Source organism: Chinchilla lanigera, unplaced genomic scaffold (assembly GCF_000276665.1).
Source record: "Chinchilla lanigera isolate Chin_1 unplaced genomic scaffold, ChiLan1.0 scaffold00093, whole genome shotgun sequence".
Lineage (NCBI taxonomy): Eukaryota > Metazoa > Chordata > Mammalia > Rodentia > Chinchillidae > Chinchilla > Chinchilla lanigera.
Genome location: NW_004955494.1, coordinates 7,931,048 through 7,948,822, shown reverse-complemented (window position 1 = coordinate 7,948,822; position 17,775 = coordinate 7,931,048). Strand labels below are relative to the sequence as shown.

The 17,775-nt window shown below is 42.0% G+C and overlaps 1 protein-coding gene across 1 annotated transcript in view; it reads right to left on the bottom strand.

Moving 5' to 3' along the window:
- The window catches only part of LOC102020457 (aldose reductase-related protein 2-like), a gene marked incomplete in the record, with an annotated part of 178,080 nt that extends 166,288 nt beyond the window's left edge, over positions 1-11,792 (bottom strand). The window contains 1 exon segment of the mRNA XM_013505015.1: positions 11,540-11,792. Within this exon segment, the coding sequence (XP_013360469.1) occupies positions 11,540-11,590 (51 nt within the window).
- Positions 11,793-17,775: the final 5,983 nt, after the last annotated feature.

The window sequence follows — 17,775 nt, the reverse complement described above, 5'->3', positions numbered from 1 at the left end:
CAAGCCTATGGATTGGTTTACTTTCTTGTTTGTTTTTTGGGGGTTGAGATATGGAAGAATAGGGACTAAGTTCAAAATATAATTTGTGGGGTGTACTACATATCACATTATACATTTAAAAATTTATAATTTAGATTTATTTACTCAGGAAAATGTTCATTTTATTAGCAGTGGTATCCTGTATGCTAATACCAATTCCATTAATAATATTTAATAAAAGAGTGAATATTTTCCACACATTGTCTGACACTGAAGACAGGATTGAGATTTAGGTTTCTCATAGATACTTCCTGTGTCCCTGTCATGATTCTTTGTCATTACCTTTCATTCATGACTTTAATTTTCACAGTAGAAAGTTATTCTGGTCAAACAATCTAAAATGATCTGAATAAACTGCTAAGTTTCATCAATATGAAATTTTATTTTATGTCTGGAAAGATTAACAGAATTAAATAGAAGACACAATGACACAGAAAGTCCATTTATCATTACGAGTATTTTGTGCCCTGCGGTTTTTCTCTGCCCTTGTTAAAGTGGCTGGTGAACAACTAGATAATCCGACTTATTATTCCCTTCCTATTAATTATCATTTTGTTCCTTATCTTTAGTCTATCTTATTCTTTAAAGGAGTCCAGCCCCTCTTGGTGTCAGCCCTATAAAGCCTGATCTCTCATCATAATCACACAGCCTTTATGATAGTCAAACTTTCACTAGCTTGACTATTTAAATGGTATATTTTCCTTGTCCATCTTTTAACTTCTTTGTATAGGAATACAGGGATAATTTTCCCAGTATTCCTATATTTACCTACAGTCACACCTTTCCCAGGTAATGGGTACAGCTATAGTTCTAACACCAATCTGGGACTTTTGATCTTTGAGTTATTCATCCATGGATCCACTCTAGGCTTAACTCATGCTATTTTTCATGATGGATGTTATGGCTTGTATCTAGAGAGCTTCATGTGCTCATAGGTGGGGCTTTTCAGAGGTGGCTGGATCTAGGGTAAGTGAATGTGGATTAAGGGTGCGTGAATATAGATTAAGGGTGTCATAACTAAATTAGCCCACAACTGGTTTAGCATAGTTCTGGGTGTGGATAGTTGGAAGACACAGCCCTGAATATGGGTGACACCACCCAAAAGGCTTGTAGCCTGGATAAGATAAAAGAGAAAATGAGGCTTTGTGATTGCTTCCTCCTACCTACCCTGCTATGGACTGTCTCTCCTTTGTTGTATTGTTCTGCCATGCCATTGTAATTTGGCACTAGCTAACTATGGACTGAAACCTAAACAAATTGAGTTGAAATAAACTTTTGCTCCTTTAAATGTGAGTGTTTGTTGAGTATGTTGTCTCAGCCATGAAAGATGTAACTAAGACACCATTTACAACACAAAAGCAAAAGCACAAGCACTAAAGGCAAGAATGTTTGCCTGTAGTCAATATAAAGTAGCATTGATCATCTGGAAATGGCCAAAATCCTATTGAACTGTGCTAGGAAGCAGTTTTTATGACACAAAAAATGAGGGCAAGGTAACTGAGAAACCAGGAAAATGAAACCACACTATTGTCCCAGCACCAGGTTCCAAGGAAAATTCGAAGCTACAGTCTGTGAAGGGGAATCTGAGGCAGTCTAGTGGAATTCTGAATTAAATGAATTATACGGAGAGTCTCGGTGAAGATCGCAATGCTTCCTCATCTGTTCCACATGAAACATTGCTGGGTGAATTTAAAGAAGTTCTAAGTAAGTGGAGCCTTCATTCTGTGTTACTTCATAGGAAGACTCAATATGATTTAGATGTTAATTCTCTCCAAATTGATGGCTAGGTTACGAGTCAAAATCCCGTCGGGCTTATTGTCCTTGGTTTGTGTTGGAAGAAATTGCAAACAGAGTCTAATATTTATAGAGAAGGACCTAGCATAAAAAGTGAAGCAGAATAAAAAATAATTTTAAAACTTAGGAGCCATTAATCCCCTTCAAAATATTTTCCTTCCTTTGAACACACTTATTCTATTATGCTTGCCAATATGTCTTTTACCATAACAAGTTTTATTCACTGGGTTGACAAAACTACAGAACGTAAGATAGTGTGGTAGAGTTTTTTTTTAAAGATGAGAAAACAGAACATCTTCTTGATCTCAGGATAGGTTTCTTAGAGAAAACACAACAAGCACTAAAGGAAAGATTTGACACATGTGATCACTTAAAGATTAAGAAAACCTCTTCATGTAAAATATACTATACTGAAGAAAAAATCCAAACCCTACAATGGTATAGGATATTTGCAACACATAAGTAACAAGCAAAGGACTATTATCCAGAATACATAAAGCTATTAAAATCATTAGGAAAAATAATAATTGAAAAGAAAATGGACCAAGACTTACAGAGATACTTAAAAAAACTGGAGATCCCAATGTCCAGTGAATACATAAGAATGTGCTCAAAAATATTAGTAGTGAGTAAATGTATATTGAAATCATAAGTAGTTACCATAATAAAATTTCCAGATAGTCAATAACTAAACCTTCTGCACTGGTGGTGTTTAAAGTTTGTGAGCAAAATAATTTATATAGCTGGGGAAAGCACACTGGTATAATTACTTTGGAAAAGTTTATTGTCTGGAAAAGCTAAAGGTATATACATTCACATCTCAGCAATTTCTATTCTAAGGAAATTCTTACACATATGTTGAGGCATGCTCAAAACATACAGTGAATGTTTACATTAAAAAATGTAGTACAGTAAATGACCCATTGCCGTTAGTCTCACTCAGAGTATTTCCCCTTGATTCAAACTCGTTTAACCCATCATTCTTGCCACTTTCTGAAGCCACTCTGGAAGCACTCTTTTGTGGCTGTCTTTACTTGTACTGATGTGGCTGCCTCAAGCCTTGAATTGATTTAAAACATTTATTTTACACGACCATTTTGACTCTGGGGAAGAGCCAGAAGCACACAACGCCAAGTCCAGAAAATAAGGTGGAAGAGGACACAATATAATTTTTTTTATTGGACAAAAATGGCTAGAACACTTGATCAACAGTAAATGATCAGTAGCTATGGTGAATGTTTATTTTTTAAAAATTATTATGGTTTATTATGCTTTCTGTGTAAAATGTCCCCCCCCAAAAAAGTACTGGGTGTTCAGAAGAGGGGCTCTGGAAGGCAGTTGGGTCGTGACAGCACTACACTCATCAAGGGATAAATCTAATGATGAGCTCATCGTTGAATGTCCTCTTAGGAGGTGGGGCCTAGTTGGAAGAGGGGGTCAGTGGATGCCTTTGGACTCTCTCTCTCTCCATCTTTCTCTCTCTCTCTTCCATGGGAACATGGGTGGAGCAGCTCTTCACTATGCCCTTCTCCCATGCCATTTCTTCTTGGGAGCCAGGTAACCGTGCAGTTGAACCTCTGAAACCATGAGACAAAATAAACCTTTTTTCCCTTAAATTGTGTATATCAAGTATTTGGTGCCAGCAATGAAAAGCTGACTAATCCATTCTGGCACCAGACTCCATTCTGCATGATTTCCAAATGCTTCACCTGTTCTAATCTCTGCATGTGCTCTTTTCCACAGAGCCCTGCTGCTTGAGACCTTAGCAACTGGGGGCATAATCAAGTTTCCCATGTACCTCCTTCCCAAATCGTCTTTGCCAGGATTGATCAGGTCCTTCAATGGCTGTATTCACCATGTCTTCTTCCTACCGTCGTTAAAATTCTTTTTGTTGGCAGATAAATTGCTTGGACTTCCCTTCTTAATTGCTTAAAACTCTTTTTCTTTAACTTATCCTTCAGTATTATGCAGACAGTTCATTTCCAAAACTCGGAACTAGTTTGACTGGTGCGGAGTGGAGGAAAATTTGAGCATCCTCACCTCAGGAAGCACCTCTCCCAATGCAGGCTTCCACTGCACATTCAAGTTGTGCTCCTCACCTCTACCACAAAACTCCTCGCTCACTTCACACATCATACAAACAAAGAGTTATCTTTTATTTCCTTGGTCAAGGACAGAACCTTTTTTCTGCTTTCAGAATGTTCCATCATGACTTGATCCAAAACATGGATCTTTACCCATCCAAAGGGGATTAGGGTGGATTTGGTAGGCCAGGATTTAGTAGGTCCTAAGATATGTACAATGCATTATTTCCAGATCCTCATGATGAATAATTATGTGTGGCAATAATATATAAATGTCTAATGCCCAAGAGCCTAGATTATTTTCACAGACATGATATCAATGATGTCAGGATAAGGACAACACAATTCCTACTCTAAGCCATAATCCAGTTGAGCTCCTATGATATGAATGTACCTGTGAGCTCATCCTCACTGGTTCTTCCACAGAAATCATATCCTTTCACTTATTAGTAAATTCATTTAATTACTAACTCATACTTACTACCTAATAATCCAGTTTGTGCTGACAGAAGGCAGCTATGCTTGGTTCTTGCTCTCAGGAGGTTTTGAGACTAGTGGAAGAAGATATGGTACAGGTGTTCTTAGTAAAATTCCATGACAGCTCAAAGGGGCTAATGATTAACTCCTGGTTCCACTCAGAGAGCCTGAGAAGGGCTTTATCAGAGAAAGAACATGGGATCTAGATCAAGGTAAGTGGGAGGACCTTACCAAGTCTTGGAAGAAAGAAAAATTAGTGTTTAGGGACTGTTAAGTTTATGTCTGGATGTCTCCGCAAAACCTCACGTGGTCATGGGGGAAGGGGTTTCTGAATTTAGAGTATGTGATTGACTCATTCATACTGCAATGCTGGAATTAAGGGTGAGTGATTTCTGGATCATTCCACTGATTGGATTGACACCACTCTAATTCCAGCAGTGTGGATAAAATAAAAGGGCCAGAAAGAGGTTTGTTACTCCTCCCTTTTTGCTCTTATTGCTTTTGCTGTCTTCTTTCACCATGAACTGTTGCCCTGCTGCACACCGCCTTGCCTTGGATCCCGCTGACTATGAACTGAATGCTCTACAACCTGTGTGCTAAAAAACCTCTCCTCCTTTAATTTTGGGTGTCAGGTATTTTGTCTCAGCAATGAGAGAAAAGCAACTAAGACAGGGACCTTACCCAGGTCAAGACGCCCACTATTTGTGACCCAGGCAGTCTCAGACCAGCAACCAAAAGCAACAATGTGAACATACTCAAGGATCTTGCTTGTCCTATGGGCTACAGGGTGCCAGATCATTTACGGGAATCAAAGAAGAAAAAGGCCCTATCCCTGTGAAAGAAGAGCTTGTAGTATTATGGGGAATTGGTCAAGTTGCAAGTAGGAGTCACAAAAAGGTCATAGCTCAGGCTCACTATGGGTGTGTCATAACAATATGAACATGATGAACAACTAACTATGACTCTCTGATGTTTCTGCCAATGTTCGTTGGGAGAGTAAGCTGAACTTGTTTAAAATAAATGTGCTCACACTAAGGCTTGTTAGATTCCAAAATTCCATGGTCACAGTTGTGATGTTGATGTGAATGTACACCCATACCAAGCAACCAAACATCCCTGATGTCAAGCTACAGTCATTTAGGTTAGTCATTATGAGTACAACAGTGAGAACAGCCTAACTACAGAGTCCCATGAAAGAAAACAGCCCAGGCACATTAAGAGCTAATTCAAGCAGCTAAGTGAAACTCAGAAATACAAAGGTAAACACAAGAAGAAGGATAAAAATATACACTGCAAAGGGAGATGAAGACTCTTCCTTCAGAAAGAAGACTTATGTAGGATACATTAAATTAGTTAAACATTTCTAACAGCTCTTCCTTACCTCTGGACCTGGACTTCAACCTGATTTCAAGAAAACATCAAAAATAAAAGATAACCACTTTCTTTCTTTAATTCTTTTGAACTTATTTCTTTTGGAACAAGTCCCCATGCTCTATCTATATAAGGCTAAGACAGAGGAAACATGTTGGACTTCTTTCCCCTCTTAGGTATCCACCAAGAGCTTTGTCTTATTAATATTTCCACTAAACACTCTGCTAAATTCCATCTTTTGTCCTCAAGTTTATTTTTCAATTTTGGAAGACAAAGAAATCAAGTTAATACAAAATTAAGTTTTAATATCTGTAATTCAATTTCAACAGCATCAACAATTTCCTGTTTATATAGTCCCATCAACCCACTGTGGAGAGCCCTTCTCAGCCCTCATCGTGGCCCAGGAAGTTTATATTTGTAATCCCATGGAAAAGTTATTGCTCCTTCTAATTCCAGTCTACCACGTCCAGTGACACCCATGGTGAGAATAAAGACACTAAGGCATATTTGTAGAATATGCTTTAGACATATTTGTAGTTATGGGGAACCAAGGGGTCCTAAGTCAGCCATGATGATGGTTAATAGGAACAAAGGCCTTGACCCCAGACTAACGCCAGATTTTATTAATTCATGAAGAAGGGAGTGCCTTGAGGATGAATGACTGTGAGTGGTGGGAAGTATGTGAGTGCCTTGAGCTGGGCTAGGTAGAAAGCCTGAAATCACCTCTGCAATATGCAGAGAGAAGGATATGCAGAAAGAGTAAACTGCATAGCACAGTTGAGGTAGTATCTAATGTTTTGGAGTCAGTGCTTCAGCTTTGATGTGTAATCTTTTATGCCCTGAGAAGTCATAGCTTCTTACCTTGAGGCTTGATCCCAGCCAGTAGCATGGGCTTTCCATCCCACTTTGCCCTGGCTCACACTTGAGAGCTATGGGAGTAGTGGGGAAACACTGCCCTGTCATCTTTGCTTCAAAGACTACATATCAGCATTTCAGCCAGATTGATATGCATTGCTTAAAGCCAGTTGAAGGGATTAAGAAAAGTCCTAGCCAGCTCTGTCCATATCAATACATGGAAATAGGGTCAGGTTCAGCAAAAATGGAGACAACTGCTCCTCCTTCAACTAGATGATCCTCCACAGATCCCCCTTCTTTGCTTTGAAGAAGCTGGAGCACAGTCAGTCATTGCTATATGGGCAATGACTGGCACCAGGTTGTGAATCCTGCAAGACACACTTTAATGAAGAATTATCAACAGGAGAATGAGCACACAAGTTCCAATATAAATCAAAAATGAGCCTTAAAATATTCAAATGTATTCAATTATTCTTTAGCATCAGCAAACTTATCCCATTCTTTCACTTGGGTATCAAATGTGGCTGTCTGTTGTGACACTGACAGCATTTTTATCTGAAGAGCATCTACGTCCTTAGCAATATTTTGATGGATTGCTCCTTCTATATGTTACTTGATCATTCCCCAAGAATGTAGACTTTTGTTGTATGGTAATTGGGTGATACAGAAGCCAGCCATATTATAGTGACACTTTAAACCTTTTGCAATTGCAAACTTTCAGTTTGATCTCCCATCAAAAGGACAGAGGTTTCTAAAATGCCCACTTGGGTTTGCAACTTTATTTCAATTTCTCACTTTATTTTCCAGCTGTCGTCAGCAGTTGTCCAATTGTCTACAAAGTGAGCAGTTAGTACTGAATGAGCTAAGAGCAGCTACCCAGCTGTGCTATCAAAATCACTAGGGAGGTTATCCCCGCTATAATTTATCCAAGCATCCTCTTGGTACAATTGCTAAATCTTTTAATTAAAGTCTGTACCAAGAGGGAAGTAGGTGAATGATACTAAGGTTCCATTAGGTTGATCTAAAGCCAAACTCCAGACATCCTGCCCACGATCACTACTGTAGAGTCATGTGACCTACATGAGCTGAACTGTGTAATCAAGAGGTAGATGGCCTTGTCTGGCAAGTAGACAAGCTGCAGCAAATAGAGGAGGGCCTTCAACAACAGCTAGCTGTTGTGGAGCTCATGTTGTGAGGTGTAGGAAGCACTGCCCCCTCCAGAAATGTCTTCAAAAGTGTAAGTCCTCATGACTGAGAAACCCCCCGGAAAATCCCCTGGTTTTGCATCCTAGGCTGACTATTCATCAAGAAGTGAAGGTAGAGGTATCTCTAGCCCAGGGAGGAGAACCGGGAGGGACACCTACCTCTATCCAGCACACGATGTACAGGACGCATCCAGTCATAGAGCTGCAGGAACTAGCAAAATAATTAAAGCAGATGGTGGGTTAAACTCTGCCTGAGTGGCTGCTATGGCTGTGGGATCATGGAGCTGATAACATACAGTTAAGCCCACAAGAGATCTCCCAAATAGCCAGCATAGCCAGCATCCCCTTTAGGATGTGTTCTGCAGATTGTGCGGAGGACAGCTCCAGAAGCAGTAATCAGACTGTGATAAATTGGTTGATGGCAGCAGTTCCCCTGGTTTGGGAGAATCCAGGTGATCTGCTAGAGAAAGTTACTAAATGTTCAGCCTATATAGACTTGATATGTGCTACGTGAAATAGGCATGCAACAAATGATGTTCACACTACAGTATCTTAGCACAGATGAGGAACTGCTGACCATCTGTATGAAGAACATGACCCTGGCGAGCAGACCAGCTGGCACATTTGGGTCAGTGGCAGCCTTCCTAGTCCCCTTTACAGATCACTTGATCCATAATACTGTGGATGCCTTGGCCAAGCTGGGAGATATGAAAGTAAAGTGCCAAGGTAAGGCGAGATCTATAAAAACTGTACCAATTGAAAAAAAAGGGGGAGCCTCTGCATCAACCAGAATGTCCACCCCCCAGAACAAGCTGTGAGGCCACTGAAGGTCAGTCACTTCCAGGTCTGAAGGACCTGCTGGCAGCAGACCAAAGCACAGATAATTTAGACAGGCTGCCTTTTGATGTGTTGCTAACTCTGCAGAGGCAGTTATGATCTGACCAGCAATACCAGCCAACAGGCCAAGGCCAGCAGGCCAAAACAGCCCTGGTAAAGCAAAAGAAAGTACCACTGGCCTCCTTTTACATCAATTAGGAGGTAGGCCAAGGTACCTGAGTCTTGGGAGTCCTGGGACACTGGAGGCCACATGTGGAACTGATTATTTACTGGTCCACAAAAAGTGTGCAGCGAGTACTAGCACTGGTGGATACCAAAGCTGAGTCAGTGCTAAAATACAGCAGCCCAGACTGTTCTACAGGACCTACGGCATGCACGGAAGGGTATGGAGATCACAGTCCAGAAGGCCCAGGTGACTTTTTCTGTGTGGCGCTTGTCCCCACACCTATGTGATGTTTGTGTTTTTCTGATTGCCAAATACATACTGGGGATAAACATGCTGACTGGTGCTCGGCTCGACACCATGCAGGAAAAATTCCACTTACAAATTCACATGGTAAAAACAGTAGTTCAAGGCCTCCCGCACCACACACTGCTGACTCTCCGGTAGGCCGCATGGGTTATGTACACAAAGCAGTACTGACTCTCTGGAGGCCATAAAACAATGGGACAGGCCGTTTTAAAGTTAAAAGAAAAGAAGTGCTATGCCCTGAAGAATGCCCTTCAGTATGGCCCATGCAGAAGCCAGATGAGCCCTGGCAAATGACTGTAAAGTCGCACTCTGACACTAACAGTCAGGACCAATTTGCCTTCACCTGGGAGGGAAGGGAATGGGCCTTCCAGATGTTGCCTCAAGGCTATTTGCCTAGCCCAACTTTGTGTCATGGCCTGGTGGCCCGAACCATGGCCACCTGGGCCAAACCACACTCCGTGTCACTGCTTTGTATTGATGATATTATGTTACCATCTGATTATTTTATAGATTTAAAAGCCACCATAAGCAGTCTGAGAAAAGCTTTGCTGACATGGGAGTGGACCATAAACAAAGACAAGATCCAAGGACCTGGCTTGTCTGTCAAATTCTTGAGTATTATATGGTCTGGTAAGACCAGACCCGACAGTCTGCCAAATATAGGTATATGTGGGCTTAGTAAATTTTTAGCAGACATACTGCCCCTAGCTACCCCGCTATGCCTTTTATACCAGATGACCAAAAGGGGCACAATATGGGCTGGACAGCCACAGCTGAAGCTGACTGCTGGACAGATGCAGTGGAAGATGCTTTTCAGGACTCAAAAAGGACTGTTGCATAGGTACAAGCCCTATGAGTCATTGACCTTAACCTGCCATTTATCCTACCCATCAGGATGGATGATGATAGATTTGGCTGGGGTCTATGACCAAAACAGGGAAAAGAAAAACATCCTGTTAGGAGGGGCTGGGGATTTAGCTCAGTGGCACAGCACCTGCCTGGCAAGCACAAGGTCGTGAGTTCGATTCCTGGTACCGGAAAAAAAAAAACAACATCTTGTTGGGTTATTGTTACCGTTATAAAAGTGAGTCAAGAGCTGGTATTCCTTGATTAAAAGACAGCAATGCTGTACGCTGCTGTACATGCCTGTGAAAAATCATGGGACAGGTGGGGGGGTATGGATTTGAACAGCCCGTCCCAGGAATGAGTGGCACAAGTCCCCACTCTCAGTTGTCGGGGGATATACCTCCTACAGCAGTCCTCTTTCTCTGCTAGCCCATTGACAGACGAACTGGCAAGAGTCTTGGGACCTGTGATGTACACAGCCCAGGAACCCATCTGGGAGAATGGTCTGTAGGACATGACTCCTCGTCCCTACACAAAAGAAAAAGAGAAACTGCTGAGTAATGCTGGATATACTGACGGATCTAGCCATAGCCATGACCCAGCCCTGAATGGACAACAGTCATTGTCCAGCCCAGTAGGAAAGTACTCTGATTTAAAACCAAAATAGACAAGTTAACCCAATGGACAGAATTACCAACAGTATGATTACTTGTGATATATAAAGGACATGCTCTACATGTGTGCATGGACAACTAGGCCATCTGTAGTGATAAAGCTCTGGTTGCCAGCTTGGGCATTGCTGGCATGACAGGGCACCATTCCTTGTTGGGTGCTAATGTATGGGGAGATATATAAAAGTGTGGCCAAAAATGTGGCCATGTAGAATATCGTGGTTCAGAATGTGAGCCCCTCCTTTCACTGGGAAATGACTTAACAGGTGCCTTGATAAGGCATTAAAATTGTTGACAGCTAAAAAATGGTTTCTGACCAAAAAAAACTGACTGCTGTGTATGGATGCCACTAGAAATAGCGTCTGACCAGAGACAAGAACCATAGACCTAGCCCTCCAAGTTAAAGCCCTTGCTCAACGTATGGCCCAGGCCTTAAATGTTATGTGCCAGGCTCTGATGTTACTTGTAGACAAAACTGTTCAAATAAAAAGGTGGTTTTGCAAAACCACATAATTCTTCTTTGTTAACTACAGATACTCGTGCCCTGTTACATATAAAAAGGTACATTTATACACTCCCAACCTTTGAGGGGATGTGGGGAACCACTCAGAATTCTTTAAAGCTCAGGGGCCCCTAAGAACACCTGAGAATGTGACCTCACTTGCTTAGCACAGGCCCACATTGGGATGCAGTTATGTAAACACGGCATAGCACAGGTAAATACATATGTGCTGGTTCCGACACTATATAAGAATGTAAATATGAGATAACCTGTGTAAGAATTATTCAATAAAGACATGGTTCTTGTGCTCTTGCCCTCTGCTCTGCTCCACGCTACCTGTTGTTGTTGCTGACATCTTGCATATGTGCCTTCTTTAACCTGCGGACCTCACCGCCAAAAATCTCCCTTGGGCCCCTGAGCAGGCCGACACAGCCCATGCACAGCTGAACTCTAAAGAGTTTGGTATCAGGAAGGCCTTCTGAGAATTTAGTGATTACACTCCTTGGTTTTTAACTAAAACGCTCTCTCCACCCGCCGGGGAAAAGGGAGCACTGGGCTGAGGTCTCAGCTCCACCCCACCTCGCTGCGGTGCAGTGTGTCCAGCAGGAATGGGATTTGGGGGGCAACGGGGTGAGCGGCCCGGAGCCCTGCTAAACAGAACTCCAGTTGTGGAGCTGCCCAGCAGCTGCTCAGGGCTGTAGGGCCAAGGGAAGAGGCGACCACAGACCACCAAGGCAGGGGCCCCATACGGGCAGGTGATGTCACCAGCCTGCTGTGGGAGGGAGGGACCCGCTAGGGGCGGGGCCATCAGGGTGCATGCTCCGCCCACGCGGGGGCATGACGGACAGTCCCAGCTTTGCCCCGCTGGCTGCTGCCAGAGAGGCGTGGACTGAAATGGGGCCCTGGGCAGCTGCGGAGCAAGTGGACCTTATCTTTTCTCTAGGCCTCGGCAGCTTGTCAGCAAAGAGGAAGCAGGCTTTTTCCCCTGGTGGACTAAGTGAAGGAGCCTTCCCTGCAGAAGTGGGAACCCTGTGTGTCCTTTCATTGGGCTGCGAGAAGTCCGTGTGCAATAAGAGGAGCTAACAGCAGTGGACCTCAGACAGGGCCTTTTTAGGCAAATTACAGTTTGGACTGCACAAAGTCAAACATAAACCTACATGATGCATGGCTTTGCCTTCTACCCGGCAGAACCTCAGCGTCTGTTCCAGCACCTGGTTGTCCGCTTGAAGCAGAAAAAGGCATTGAAGAGAAACCAAGGAGAAGGATAAAACACTCACCTGCCAAGGCAAGATGCTACTAGACATGTCTCTGTCTCCCCTGATACCCAGCTTCTTTATATCCCAGGCAACTGAGCAGGACACGCAGAAGTTATAAGGAAGCCAGACATCTATGAAAGAAAAATGCACTCCTCAGAGAGGAGCACGTTGAGACGTGAGTTTGACACAAAGCAACCCTGTCTGTTTTAGGTGTGAAGCTAAAGTAACCTGAAAGGAATTTTAAGCAAGCCTAGGTCTGAGGTGCAAAACTACTGCAGTGAGTTCCAGTGTTTGTTTATTTATTTATTTTTTAGCATTTGGAGACGAGTATGTTTGTGGGGAAAGGGGGACCAACTATATTAGACACAATTGACAGTATTCACCCTCTTGTCTGGATGAGAGATATTTGACTTTATATAGGCCTGGCTGGAACCAACGCAATACCATAGCCCAGAACAGTGGTCAAAACCACAATGCTAATGATATTAGGAAGACCTGGGTGTTATCCTTGGTTAAACTCATGTCTTCCTTCAAGTGCGTGCTCCTCCAGCTCAGGCCAGATGTAAGGGAAGTGTGACAAGGGCAGGAACATATTTTACGTTCCTGCCAGGTTTTGAGGAGATATAGTAAGAGCAAAATGTCTCTGTTGTGTCCAGGAGACTGTGTGAGGAAGGCGAGAATGTCTCCCGTGCTGTCCATCTCCTGCCTCACTAGGGGAGCCAAAATCTTGTCCCCTGAGGTGCTGGGTGTCCAGCTGTCAGGGCTGACTAGTGATGTGAGTATAACTGAATCTGGGATTGCAAGCTGCCACACGGAAAAATCTGTTCTTTCACCCACTTTCGTAGAGGAAGGAAAGGCTGTGTAGGTCAACACACTTGAATTGAATTTGCTGACTCACGGTGAGCCAACAGAAAAATTATATTTGAGCAATTAAACAGTGGAGATATGCTCCCATAGATAATGCATTAGCAAAATGCGGAGCAACTAGAGAACATAAGTGTAATTCAGTGAAAGGAAGAAATATCCCATCAAGCGAGAAAAAAAAATATAGGACCCTAAATGCATACTGGTAAGTGACAGAAGTGAATCTGGAAAGACTTCATATTATGTGATTTCAGCTATGAAGACTTTAATAGGTCAGTGGCTGTCCTGGGCTCAGGAAAAGTAGGGGAATGATGGACAGGTGGAGCACAGGCAGTTTTCAGGGGAACAACACTATTCTGTTTGATACAGTAGTGATGGATACCTGTCACGGGACATTTGTCAAAACCAAGAAAATATACTACAGAAAACCGGAGCCTCAGTGAAAACTATGGACTTCAGTTAATAATACTATATCAATTTTTAAATACAAACCTAAAAATGCTCCTAAGAACAAACTTATTTTTTTTAAATAAGGAAAGAAGGAGACTAGGAAGATATAGTCTTACCACTTGGAAGATTGTGGTGGGGAAATTAGTTAAGGCCACAAGTTTAGGACAATGAAATCTTGTGTAAAAAGCAATGAAAACCCAGGTCTGATCCTAAAAAGAGGGTCATTCAGCACATGTACTTTTATGATTACTTCTTGTAGTCAAGGATTATTATCTCAAAGTAATTTATGTCATCCTCTTCATTTTGCCTTAGGAAATTTCCCTGGCCTCAATCCTCTCAAATACCCACAAATCTGGCTATAGTATGCAGATTTTCACTGCAACATCTATATCAAATTACATAATGTTTGGGAATCTTGACTATGTTATATTGGGGATCAAACTCATAATTTGCACTCTTAAAGTAATTCATACCTTTCACAGCAGTAAGAATTTGTGCTGGGTCTTTATCTCTAATGATTTACTTCTGCCAGTCAGTCTCACAAAAGACTAGAAGGATGGACTCCCTGTTCTAAGCCAGCCCCGAGCTCTGGGCCCTCCCCCAGCAGCCCAGTCAGCCTTATTAACAGGACCTGCTAGCTTCCTGCTGCAGCTCACAGGCTTGTGCTCTTTATCTGCTCTCTCAGGCTTTTGCAGCAACCATGGCGACTTTTGTGGAACTCAGCACCAAAGCCAAGATGCCCATTGTAGGCCTGGGGACCCGGCAGTAAATGTGCAAATCTGGGAGTCCCTGCTTTGTTGGAGAGCTTTGGGGAGACTTTCTCTTTTCTGCGTTGAGTTACACCTGGCAATATGAGAGGTGCACTTCTACCCTACAGCCAGTACCTTAGCTGCTTTCATTTTTTTTAGGACTCTTTTATGCTGCAGATCACAAAGACTGGCTTTCTTAGTGGTGATGAATTTCCCTGGCAAGTATCAGGTTTTGCGGAGGTGTTGAAAACAAATTTATTTTTAGGGCAGTTACTATTTTTTTAGCACTCTGTTTCTCTAAAACACTGGCTGATACTGAAGAACTTGTGGGTCTGGGCATTTTACAGCTCTTGGTTGTGGATTTACTGCTGGCAGAGTGACTGAGAAAGAATGCAGAGCTCCCAAATCCCTGGCAACTCTTGCCGCTTGTGCAGTGGGACTTGAGCCAGTAGCAACAATGTGGCCTGTGTGCTTGCTAGAAATGCAGAACCTCAGAACCAGTGCATGCTACAGGATCAGCATGTGCACTTTACCAATATGCTCACGTGGTTTTTCAAGTCTGAGAAGAGCTGGAAACATAGAGGGCTGGGCTCAGAGTCAGGACCTCAAGTCCAGCTCTGGCAGTGTTAATGTGAACCTGAAAAATGCTCAAAGGCACACCCCAGCACCCTGTGAAGAGAAGTTGTGATCCCCCAGGACAGCATCACCCAAATTAGTTTCTGGGAACTATCATTGGATTCTATCTTCCCTTTTGTCCCTTTGACATTTTCTTGTGTGGTTTCTTCCCTCTCTGGCTCTCGTTCCTTTTCTTTTCTTCTCTTTCTCATCTCCTTTGCTGGGGAAGGGTGGGATTGTTACTGGGTTGTGGAGTGCTGCAGTTCTCCTGCTAGAGGTGCTCTCTACATTCTTTTGTGCTGAACAAAGAATTGGTCAGGACAAGCAAAAAAGGTAGTTAAGTATTGCATTTATGCAAGGTGTTAAAAATAGAAAAAGAAATGTACCCTGTAGAGTGAGTGGGAGTCACTTAAGAGTAGGAAAAGAATGACACCCTGCAAAGTGCAGAATGACCCACTGGAAGAGGTCACAGAGGCCACCAGCTTAGTGGAGGCCATCTGTTGCGTCTCCGACACCTCGGGCTGATGTCAGATCTAGGCTATTGTATCAAAGACCTACTTGAGTTCTTTGGAGAAAAATTTAAGATAGCACTTTCTCATTGTTCTAGGAACAAAGCTTGTGCTCATGTCTCCTGGCTCCTTGATTAACAGGTTACACCCACATGTCTAGCCAGTTTGCCACATCCTAATCTCTTGGTTGAAATCCCTCTTCATTTCAGCACTAGGTTTATGGATTCTCAGGATACATTCTCGGTCAATTTTGGTGAGCATATCAACACCAGCCTGATTTAGTTTTGGACTCTATGCATGAACTGCAAGAATTATCTCAAATCATAATTTTAACCTTATACTCAAGTGTTAATAAACCTCAGACCTCCAGTAAATTTCATCATCCTGGATCCATTTAGTAGAAACTAATTTTCAGGATTTCAAAAGAAGTTATAAAGTCATGGGAAAGATGCCATTATCGAGGGTTGTGTACCTATTGGCAGAGGCAAAGGAGGCTGTAGTAGTTTGGAAAGGGGCCCTGGTTATATCAGGTGTACTGGCAGCAATTTTTTATTTCAGTCCTTGTGTGGCTTTATTTACCTTTCGGTGTTTGGTACTTCACAACCAAAGAAATTTTAGATCTTTGAGGGATCAATCCAGAGTCTATGATACAAACTCTTAACTCCATATGGAGTTAAGAGTTTGTATCATAGACTCTGGATTGAGACACATTTAAGTAACAAATTTTTATGTTTCAAATTTTGTTGTCTTTGCCTGTTGCTTATAATTGCATGTGCTTTGTCTCTTATATAGTTTTGTTAAAATGATGATAAACCTAATTTAAAACATGGGAGGGTTATAAGGTTATGATACTTCTTTAATGGGATATTTTTACTCCTGTTTTGTTCTTATATATGTTGCATTTGAACTAGTTACTAAATTTGCTGGTATTCTTTGCTTCACTTTATTTAGACAATAACATTAGAGAAAGAAACATTAAAATGTCCCCTTAGTGGACTTTAATATAAACTTCTGTAGAATGGATCTTTTTAAATAGAATCTAGCACAGACTTAGAAAAATATACATGCCTATATGATAAAACATGGGACTCCTTCAACCAGTTAAAAGACTAAGTTGGTGGCCATTCTTAAACCTTGGAGGGCAGGTTTCACTGGGACAGCCTGGCTCCAATCCTCCTGTACATTTTAGAGAAAATGTTCTGCCTGTTCTGCTTCAGTTTTCTTTCTCTGGCCTTACTTCTAATCTTTTCCCATCTCTGTGTACTTTTCTTCTTAGAGGCGTGTAAAATTATAATCAACAACTGCCAATCAACAACTATGACCCCTTTCAACCTGAAGAAGCCAGATGGGTCATCTCCCATTATGCCCTTACAAGACTTCAGGATGTTTCTTCATGGCGGGGGGATGTTGTAGGCAACTGAGTTAAATAGAAATATTATAGGCAGTCAGATACTGCTAGGCCCTCAAAGGAGCCAGTGCAGAAGATGAAATACCTTGCAACTGTTGGAGAGATGGGCGTCTCTGCTGTGGGCCAGTAATGACATAGGGGAAAGAAACTCCCAACCTGCTAGATGTCTGGTAGGAGTTCATGTTCTCTAAAATCAAAGAATGAATTTTAGGAATAATGGTGATTAAAAGTAGAACATTTTTATTCGGGGAAAGAAAGCTTCTATCTGAGAAAGAGACAGAAGGGGTCTTGACTGGGTTGTCAAGGGCTTTCTCTAGGGATTTGTATAGAGGAAATCCATGATGTGAGGTGAGTCCAAGTGAGAAAAATGGGAAATCACAAGGTAGGCCTGAAGTGGGACAAACTGTGGTCAATCAATAAGATTACAAGTATAATTGCTCAGGTAAAATTGATCAAATTGGGATCAAATGGGTAAGAAAGTCAAGTAGCAAGTGGGAATGAATACAGAACAGGGGCCTTTCCTGCAGGAGGTGGGCTTAGTGGCTTCTTCTGGCTTTCTCAGGTGATCAATACCTATTTATTTATTTATTTTTTTTATTTTAAACAATAAAAGAAGGATAACATAATAATAGGGGGGACTTAGCAAATTACATACAGAATGGTAGGAAATTATCGATGGTTATCATTTTACATATTATTGTCTACAAAATAGTTTCTCAGGAAAACAAATAGACAAATAATAGTGAGTTACAGACAAAAGAGGTAGGAGAT